This window comes from Oryx dammah, unplaced genomic scaffold, assembly GCF_014754425.2.
Source record: "Oryx dammah isolate SB20612 unplaced genomic scaffold, SCBI_Odam_1.1 HiC_scaffold_17, whole genome shotgun sequence".
Taxonomy (NCBI): Eukaryota; Metazoa; Chordata; class Mammalia; order Artiodactyla; family Bovidae; genus Oryx; species Oryx dammah.
This window is the reverse complement of record NW_024070201.1, coordinates 79,427,805-79,438,923: the sequence shown is the minus strand read 5'-3', so window position 1 is coordinate 79,438,923 and position 11,119 is coordinate 79,427,805. Positions and strand designations below refer to the sequence as shown.

The window sequence follows — 11,119 nt, the reverse complement described above, 5'->3', positions numbered from 1 at the left end:
ACATATATATTTTTTATAATTTTTGTGATTTTGTTTTGCTTTTTAATACTGTATTTTTGAGAGTTAGAGTCGGACACGACTAAGCAACTGAATTGAACTGAACTGAACCTCTACTCTAGATTTTTAATCTTTCCTTTTCGGTTTTTGTTATCAGTTTTGTACCTTTAAGAATCCAATGTTCAGTACCCATTTTCACTTAGGAGTGTGATTACTGGCTTGATTGCTCTCTCCCCCTTTTGACTCTCCTTTTGCTCTCCCAGGTCACCTCTATCTCCTCCCTCCCCCTTCTCTTCTCTACCCAACTCAGAATCTTTTTGGGTGTTCTGGGCTGTGGAGAACACTTAGGGAACTGATTAATGGCTAGATCTGTCTCTCTCCCTTTGACTCCCCCTCTTCTCCTCCTGGTCACCTCTATCTCCTTCCTCCCTCTTCTCTTCTTTGTGTTACTCTGTGAACCTCTCTGAGTGTTCCAGACCGTGGAGAGCACATAGGGAACTGATTACTGGCCAGATTGCTCTCTCTCCCCTTGATTCCCCCTCTTCTCCTCCTGGTTACATCTATCTCCTTCCTCCTTCTTCTCTTCTCCATGTTACTCTGTGAACATCTCTGGGTGTCCCTCACTGTGGAGAATCTTTTCACCATTAACCTAGATGTTTTATCATTGGTGCTGCATGGATGGAGAAGTCTTGAGACAACTGTAAGAATAAAACCAAAAGCCAGAGGCAGGAGGCTTAAATCCAAAACTTGAGAACTCCAGAAAACTCCTGACTCCAAGGAACATTAATAAACAAGAGCTCATCCAAAAGCCTCCATACCTACACTGAAACCAAGCTCCACCCAAGAGCCAACAAGTTTCAGAGCAAGACATACCAAACTAATTCTCCAACAATGCAGGAACATAACCCTGAGTATTAAGATACAAGCGGCCAAATGTCACACCAAACCCACAGACACCTCAAAACTCACTACTGGACACTTCATTGCACTCCAGAGAAAAGAGATCCAGTTCCACCCATCAAAACACCTACACAAGCTTCCCTAACCAGGAAACCTTGACAAGCCACTCGTCCAACCCAACCCACAAGGAGGAACTTCCACAATAAAGAAGAACCACAAACTACCAGCATACAGAAAGGCCACCCCAAACACAACAATATAAATAAGATGAAAAAGCAGAGAAATATTCATCAGGTAAAGGCCCACCAAACCAAACAAAAGAGAAGATAGGGAGTCTACCTGAAAAAGAATTCAGAATAATGATAGTAAAAATGATCCAAAATCTTGAAAACAAAATGGAGTTACAGATAAATAGTCTGGAGACAAGGATTGAGAAGATGCAAGAAAAGTTTAACAAGGACCTAGAAGAAATAAAAAAGAGTCAGTCAATAATGAATACTGCATTAATTGAGATCAAAAGCACTCTGGATGGAACCAACAGTAGAATAACTGAGGCGGAAGATAGGATTAGTGAGGTGGAAGAGAGAATGGTGGAAATAAATGAAGCAGAAAGGAAAAAAGAAATAAAAGAAATGAGGACAACCTCAGAGATGTCTGGGACAATGTTAAATACCCCAACATTCGAATCATAGGAGTCTCAGGAGAAGAAGACAAAAAGAAAGGCCATGAGAAAATACTTGAGGAGATAATAGTTGAAAATTTCCCTAAAATGTGGAAGGAAATAGCCACCCAAGTCCAAGAAACCCAGAGAGTCCCAAACAGGGTAAACTCAAGTCAAAACATGCCAAGACACATATTAATCAAAGATCAAACACAAAGAACAAATATTAAAAGCAGCAAGGGAAAAACAACAAATAACACACAAGGGGATTCCCATAAGGATAACAGCTGATCTTTCAATAGAAACTCTTCAGGCCAGGAGGGAATGGCAGGACATACTTAAAGTGATGAAAGAAAACCTACAGCCCAGATTACTGTACCCAGAAAGGATCTCATTCAAATATGAAGGAGAAATCAGAAGCTTTACAGACAAGCAAAAGCTGAGAGAATTCAGCACCACCAAACCAGCTCTCCATCAAATGCTAAAGGATCTTCTCTAGACAGGAAACACAGAAAGGGTGTATAAACCTGAACCCAAAACAATAAAGTAAATGGCAATGGGGTCATACTTATCAATAACTACCTTAAATGTAAATGGGTTGAATGCCCCAACCAAAAGACAAAGACTGGCTGAATGGATACAAAAACAAGACCCCTATATATGTTGTCTACAAGAGACCCACCTCAAAACAAGGGACACATACAGACTGAAAGTGAAGGGCTGAAAAAGATATTCCATGCAAATAGAGACCAAAAGAAAGCAGGAGAAGCAATATTCATATCAAATAAAATAGACTTTAAAACAAAGGCTGTGAAAAGAGACAAAGATGGCCACTACATAATGATCAAAGTATCAATCCAGAAGAAGATATAACAATTATAAATATATATGCACCTATCATAGGAGCACCACATATGTAAGACAAATGCTAACAAGTATGAAAGGAGAAATTAACAACAACACAATAATAGTGGGAGATGTTAATACCCCACTCACACCTATGGATAGATCAACTAAACAGAAAATTAACAAGGAAACACAAACTTTAAATGATACAATAGGCCAGTTAGACCTAATTGATATCTATAGGACATTTCACACTAAAACAATAAATTTCATCTTTTTTCTAAAGCTCTCATGGAAACTTCTCCAGGATAGATCACATCCTGGGCCATAAATCTAGCCTTGGTAAATTCAAAAAAATTGAAATCATTCCAAGCATCTTTTCTGACCACAATGCAGTAAGATTAGATCTCAATTACAGAAGAAAAACTATTAAAAATTCCAACATATGGAGGCTGAACAACACGCTGCTGAACAACCAACAAATCTCAGAAGAAATAAAAAAGTTAAAATATGCATAGAAATGAATGAAAATGAAAACACAACAACCCAAATCCTATGGGACACTGTAAAAGCAGTGTAAGAGGAAGGTTCATAGCAATACAGGCTTACCTCAAGAAACAAGAAAAAAGTCAAATAAATAACCTAACTCTACACCTAAAGCAACTAGAAAAGGAAGAAATTAAGAGCCCCAGGGTTAGCAGAAGGAAGGAAAGCTTAAAAATTAGGGCAGAAATAAATGCAAAAGAAACAAAAGAGACCATAGCAAAAGTCAACAAAGCCAAAAGCTGGTTCTTTGAAAGGATAAATAAAATTGACAAACCATTAGCCAGACTCATCAAGAAACAAAGGGAGAAAAATCAAATCAATAAAATTAGAAATGAAAATGGAGAGATCACAACAGACAACACAGAAATACAAAGTATCATAAGAGGCTACTATCAGCAATTATATGCCAATAAAATGGACAATTTGGAAGAAATGGACAAATTCTTAGAAACGTATAACTTTCCAAAACTGAACCAGGAAGAAATAGAAAATCTTAACAGATCCATCACAAGCACGGAAATTGAAACTATAATCAGAAATCTTCCAACAAACAAAAGCCCAGGACTAGACATCTTCACAGCTGAATTCTACCAAAAATTTCGAGAAGAACTAACACCTATCCTACTCAAACTCTTCCAGAAAATTGCAGAGGAAGGGAAACTTCCAAACTCATTCTATGAGGCCACCATCACCCTAATACCAAAACCTGACAAAGATGGCACAAAAAAAGAAAACTACAGGCCAATATTACTGATGAACATAGATGCAAAAATCCTTAACAAAATTCTAACAAACAGAATCCAACAACATATTAAAAAGATCATACATCATGACCAAGTGGGCTTTATCCGAGGGATGCAAGGATTCTTCAATATCTGCAAATCAATCAATATAATACACCACATTAACAAAATGAAAAATAAAAGCCATATGATTATCTCAATAGATGCAGAGAAAGCCTTTGACAAAATTCAACATCCATTTATGATAAAAACTCTCCAGAAAGCAGGAATAGAAGGAACATACCTCAATATGATAAAAGCTATATATGACAAACCCACAGCAAACATTATCCTCAATGGTGAAAAATTGAAAACATTTCCCCTAAAATCAGGAACAAGACAAGGGTGCCCACTCTCACCACTACTATATCAGAGCAGAAAAAGAAACAAAAGGAATCCAGATTGGAAAAGAAGAAGTAAAATTCTCACACTTTGCAGACGACATGATCCTCTACATAGAAAACCCTAAAGACTCCACCAGAAAATTACTAGAGCTAATCAATGACTATAGTTGCAGGATATAAAATCAACACACAGAAATCCCTTGCGTTCCTGTACACTAACAATGAGAAAACAGAAAGAGATACTAAGGAAACAATTCCATTCACCATTGCAGCAAAAAGAATAAAATACTCAGGAATAAATCTACCTAAAGAAACAAAAGACCTATATATAGAAAACTATAAAACATGCGAGACAGCAAAAGAGACACAGATGTATAGAACGGACTTTTTCATGCTGAGGGAGAGGGAGAGGGTGGGATGATTTGGGAGAATGGCACTGAAACATGTATACTATCATGTAAGAAACGAATCGCCAGTCTATGTTCGATACAGGATACAGGATGCCTGGGGCTGGTGCACGGGGATGATCCAGAGAAATGATATGGGCTGGGAGGTGGGAGGGGGGTTCAGGAATGAGAACTCATGTACACCCGTGGTGGGTTCATGTCAATGTATGGCAAAACCAATACAGTATTGTAAAGTAAAAAACAAAAACAAAAACAAAAAAACCACTGGTGAAAGAAATCAAAGAGGACACAAACAGATGGAGAAATATACCATGTTCATGGATTGGAAGAATCAATATAGTGAAAATGAGTATACTACCCAAAGCAATCTATAGATTCAATGCAATCCCTATCAAGCTACCAATGGTATTTTTCAGAGAACTAGAACAAATAATTTCAGAATTTGTATGGAAATACAAAAAACCTTGAAAAGCCAAAGCAATATTGAGAAAGAAAAATGGAACTGGAGGAATCAACCTCCCTGACTTCAGTCTCTACTACAAAGCCACGGTCATCAAGACAATATGGTACTGGCACAAAGACAGAAATATAAATCAATGGAACAAAATAGAAAGCCCAGAGATAAATCCACACACATATGGACACCTTATCTTTGACAAAGGAGGCAAGAATATACAATGGAGAAAAGACAATCTATTTAACAAGTGGTGCTGGGAAAACTGGTCAACCACTTGTAAAAGAATGAAACTAGATCACTTTCTAACACCATACACAAAAATAAACTCAATATGGATTAAAGATCTAAACTTAAGACCAGAAACTATAAAACTCCTAGAGGAAAACATAGGCAAAACACTCTCTGACATAAATCACAGCAGGATCCTCTATGATCCACCTCCCAGAATTCTGGAAATAAAAGCAAAAATAAACAAATGGGATCTAATTAAAATTAAAAGCTTCTGCACAACAAAGGAAACTATAAGCAATGTGAAAGACAGCCATCAGAATGGGAGAAAATAATAGCAAATAAAGCAACTGACAAAGAATTAATCTCAAAAATATACAAGCAACTTATGCAGCTCAATTCCAGAAAAATAAAAGAGACAATCAAAAAATGGGCCAAAAAACTAAACAGACATTTCTCCAAAGAAGACATATAGATGGCTAACAAACACATGAAAAGATGCTCAACATCACTCATTATCAGAGAAATGCAAATCAAAACAACAATGAGATACCATCTCATGCCAGTCAGAATGGCTGCTAGCAAAAAGTCTCCAAGCAATAAATACTGGAGAGGGTGTGGAGAAAAGGGAACCCTCTTACACTGTTGGGAATGCAAACTAGTACAGCCACTATGGAGAACAGTGTGGAGAGTCCTTAAAAAACTGGAAATAGAACTGGCATATGACCCAGCAATCCCACTGCTGGGCATACACACCGAGAAAACCAGAATTGAAACAGACACATGTATACCAATGTTCATCACAGCACTGTTTATAATAGCCAGGACATGGAAGCAACCTAGATGTCCATCAGCAGATGAATGGATAAGAAAGCTGTGGTACATATACACAATGGAATATTGCTCAGCCATTAAAAAGAATACATTTGAATCAGTTCTAATGAGGTGGATGAAACTGGAGCCTATTATACAGAGTGAAGTAAGTCAGAACAAAAAACAGCAATACAGTATACTAACGCATATATATGGAATTTAGAAAGATGGTAATGATGACCCTATATGCAAGACAGCAAAAGAGACACAGATGTAAAGAACAGACTTTTGGACTCAGTGGGTGAAGGCAAGGGTGGGATAATTTCAGAAAATAGCATTGAATCATGTATATTATCATATGTGAAATAGATCACCAGTCCAGGTTGATGCATGAGACAGGGTGCTCAGGGCTGGTGCACTGGGATGACCCTGAGGGATGGGATGGGGAGGGAGGTGAGGGGGGGTTCAGGATGCGGAACACATGTACACCCATGGCAGATTCATGTCAATGTATGGCAAAAAACCACTACAATATTGTAAAGTAATTAGCCTCCAATTAAAATAAATAAATTTTAAAAAGACAATGTTCAATCCAAATTCTTGCATTAATTCAATAAGTGTTTGTTGAAGTGGTAGTATGTTTTTGTTGCTGTGCAAGGAAGTGAAGCATAACCTCTCTCCATGAGAAGTTCACAGCCCAGTGAGAGAGAGAGAGAGAGAGAGAATGAGAGAGAGAGAGAAGTTGCGCAAATCCATATACATTTGCTAGCAGTTTTCCTTCTGTTTCTTCTTTGATGCATGAAATCTGTTTAAGTTATTATTATTTATATCAACCAAATGCTGGTAGGAAGTTTACTACACACACACACGCACACACACACACACACACACATAATATAAATCTAACGTGGCATATCTAATGACGCTGGGAAAGATTGAGGGTGGGAGAGAAGGGGATGACAGAGGATGGGATGGTTGGATGGCATCACTGACTCAATGGACAGGAGTTTGAGTAAACTCTGAAAGTTGGTGATGGACAGGGAGGCCTGGTGTGCTACAGTCCATGGGGTCACAAAGAATTGGACATGACTGAGTGACTGAACTGAACTGAACTGAATGTTGCATATATTGTTCAAGAGAATTAAACATATTTAGCAGTCATTTAGTAAGTATATTTAATTAAAAAATTTTATAGCTTAAAAAATCTGATTTAATTAATTAATTGAGTCTTGGCTGCACTGGGTCTTCATTGCTGTGTACAGGCTTTCTCTAGTCGCATCTAGTGGGGCTGACTCCAGCTGAGGTGAGCAGGCTTCTCCTCGTGGTGGCGTCTCTCCTGGGGAGCATAGGCTCTAGGCATGCGGGCTTCGGTAGTTGTGGTCTGTGGGCTTAGTTGCTCTGAGGCGTGTGGAAATCTTCCTGAACCAGAGGTGGAACCCATGTCCGCTACTTTGGTAGGTAGGCTCTCAACCACTGGACCACAGGGAAGTAAAATATTTAATTTTATAGGCAACATTTTCAAGATTGGAAGCCATGGGTATAAATATTACAAAATGAAATGTAGGTAGTGTATAGAAGAGCATCAGTGATCTAGCCCATCAAGATGTCTGAGTACTTTTCTGACCAGAAGCTCGAGCTATCAGTAACCTATTGACTTAAATAGGAAAAGAAAGGATTACTTAGTAAAGGCACTGGGTTCTTGGACAATGTATTTGAGTATATGAATAAGAATCTATGAGGAAAATAATAGAAGGACTCTTTGGTACTGAGGACTTGGGAGATCTTCTATTCTCTGTCAGAAGGCCTGAGTCTTCCCCTCAGTCTCCGCATGGCTGCCTTCATCTCCTGGTTCCTCAGGGTGTAGATCAGGGGGTTCAGCAGAGGGGAGATGACAGTGAAGGTCACAGAAACGGCCTTATCGGTGGGGAGGGTGGAGAAGGGCCGGGCGTAGACGTAGATGCAGGGCACGAAGTGCAGGGTGACCACGGTGATGTGGGCGGTGCAGGTGGAGACGGCTTTCCCCCTTCCCTCCCCGGTCTGAGACCTTATTAGTAATAATATGACCATGTAAGATACAAGGAGGAAGACGAACCACAGGGTGGTGAGCAGTCCGCTGTTGGAAATCATCAGGAGCTCAAGGATAAAGATGTCCGTGCAGGCGAGTGTGAGGACCTGGGGGACATCGCAGTAGAAAGTGTCCAGGACGTTGGGTCCGCAGAAGGGGAGGGGGAGCAGCAGGGAGATTTGCACAATGGAGTGGACGAAGCCCCCTGCCCAGGAGGCCATGATGAGGGCAGTGCAGCGCCCCCGACTCATGATGGTCACGTAGTGGAGGGGCTTGGAGATGGCCACGTAGCGGTCAAAGGCCATCACTGACAAAGAAGCTACATCCACCCCCCCAATAAGATGAAAGAAAAACATCTGGGTGAAGCAGCCATTGAAGGAGATGGCCTTTCTCTGGAGCAGAAGGTCCGCCAGGACCTTAGGGGTGGTGATGGAGGAAAAGCAGATGTCAGCAACAGATAAATTCCGGAGCAAAAAGTACATGGGGGTGTGAAGGCGAGAGTCCCAGGTCACCGTGGCCATGATGAGGAGGTTTCCCAGCAGAGTGGTGACGTACACCAGAAAGAGGAAGAGAAATAAAACCACGCTCAGTTCTTGATTCTGGGTCAGGCCGAGGAAAATAAATTCTTTCACCCGTGTGCCGTTTCCCAGCTCCATGGACGCATCCTCTTTTCCTCTGTTTTATTCGAAGCTATTTCCCATGAAAGTGCTCAGCTACTAACTTTGTTTTCCTCTTACACACTGTCAGTGTAAGCAGGCGTTCTTCATTCGGCTGCAGTGTCTGCAATGTGCTGAATTACTGGATTGTCCAGGTTTTTAGTATCATCATCAGTATGGTGGTGCAACGAAATCATTGCCTGAAAAATCATTCAATAACTCTTTTCCTATAAAACTATTTTTGGGAAGAATAAAAGCTTGTGTTGAGTTAGTGACATTTATATATACAGCCTATTTTATTTATTTTGTTTTAAAAATATTATTATTTGTAATTTCTCACAAATTTATTGATGTCAGGAGTTGTCTGAAGCATTTCTTATGTTCAAACTGTACCTGTGTACTTGAAGATAAGTAAGACATGGCCCCAGCCTTTGTGGACTTGTCTACAAGTTTAATATTTTTATTAGCAATATTCTGTTGATTTGCTAAAAAAAGATATCACCTGTTTTTGATTACAGTGTTGCTGTGCACGAGCCAGTTTCCTTTGCCTTGGCAGTTTTATGCTGAATTTCTTAAAATTGCACTCTATAATTTTGTGGTGGTAACTTGTCATTACTTTATACTATGGGATAATTTGTTTAATAATTCTGTAAAAATATTTATAATTTGGTATCAGAAAACATTGAAATAGTGTATAAATCCAAATTTGAAATGATATCATAATTTTTAAAATTTTCATAAAAATTCAAGCATAAAAACTACCCTCTTAACAAAAATTTCAAGTGTACAATACAGTATTATTAACTGTGACCATGGTCTTGTACAGCAAAGCTCTAGAACATATTCATCTTGTGTCACTAACGTGAGCTTTGTTTGAGTCTGGGGGAGATAATAAAAATAGTGGCCCACTTGTGAGAGGTGGTCCAGACTACATCAGGCATGCCCTCCTCTGTCTCTTTCCTTCTGTGGATCAAAGATTAAGAGTGGAGGGATCACAGCAGGGAGAGACACCAGTATCATTAGATTAAAGCCCAGTTTTTATTTACAAAAGACTTTTGCTCCTTGGAAGGAAAACTATGACAAACCAAGACAATGTGTGTAGCAGCAGAGACATCAAAGTCCATATAGTCAAAGTTATGGTTATTCCAGTAGTCATGTATGATGCGAAAGTTGGACTGCAAAGAAGGCTGAGTGTCGAAGAACTGATGCTTTCAAATCGTGGTGCTGGAGAAGACTCCTGAGAGTCCCGGGGACTCCAAGAAGATCAAATCAGTTGATCCTAAAGGAAATCAACCCTGAATATTCATCTGAAGGACTGATGCTGAAGCTGAAGCTCTAATACTTTGACCACCTGATGCAAAGAGCCGACTCACTGGAAAAGACCCTGATGGTGGGAAAGATTGAAGGCAAAGGAGAAGGTGGCAGCAGAGGATGAGATGGTTAGAGAGCATGGTTGACTTAATGGACAGGAATTTGAGCAAACTCCGGGAGATAGTGGGGAACATAGGAGCTTGGTGTGCTGCAGTCCACGGGGCTGCAAAGTGTCAGTCACGACTGAGCCTCGGAATAACAAGCTGTTATTAACCGTTCTTAAGAGATCTTGCAATTATTATTTGTTCCTTCTTATACTCAACAAGTGACCATTTATTGCAATCTTCAAATGCATATAGATAAATTGAACCATTTCTTTAGGTTTACAGCCTAATGAAATAAACGAGTTGTATAAATTGATAAATGTAACACATGATGAAATGTGAAATGTGTTATGAAAAGAAAAGAAGCAAAATTGGGTGGAATTTGGACATATGATAAGTAATGTCTTAATTTCTAGCAGTAACAAAAGTTACTATTTTTAAGGCCAAGATAGTTTTTAATGGTTTTTAAAATTTTTTTTAAAGAACCTTTAAAATTTTAATCAGTGAGTGCAACTCATGGTGAGGGAAGACCTCCTGTTTCTTCAGTTAAGGTAAAATTTACCTTAATTGCTCAGATTACCTAAAATGCTCAGATTTTAATAAGTTTTGACAAGAATTTAGGTACAGATAAGTCATTACAGTCAAAATAGTAAATATTTTCATTGCAAAGAATGTTCCCTGGTGTACTGTTTCAGCCATCCCCCTGATTTTACCCAAGAGGTAATCTCTGCTCTCATTTCTATTGCTGTAAAAAACTACTATTTTTTGAGCTTACTATAAGTGAAGAAATATTAAATTTAATTTTACCCTGATCACTTAGTAAGTATTAATGTTATTCTTAGTTTTCATATGGAATATATTATGGATTTATGTCTGGTTGAAAGGAAGGTAGAGATGGAAATAGGATGGGAAGAAACAAACAAACAAAACAACAAAAAATATCTTTTAAAAAGCCCTTTAATCATACCTAGGCTAATTTTGTATAAGAGAAGTGTTGGATAA

General features: G+C 38.9%; 1 protein-coding gene across 1 annotated transcript; it reads right to left on the bottom strand.

Annotated features, from left to right (window-relative positions):
- Nucleotides 1–7,766: 7,766 nt before the first annotated feature.
- LOC120877120 (olfactory receptor 4D11-like) lies at nucleotides 7,767–8,702 on the bottom strand. Its single transcript, XM_040259448.1, has one exon. It carries the CDS (start codon nucleotides 8,700–8,702, stop codon nucleotides 7,767–7,769), a length of 936 nt encoding a protein of 311 aa, XP_040115382.1.
- Between the last annotated feature and the right edge of the window lie 2,417 nt (nucleotides 8,703–11,119).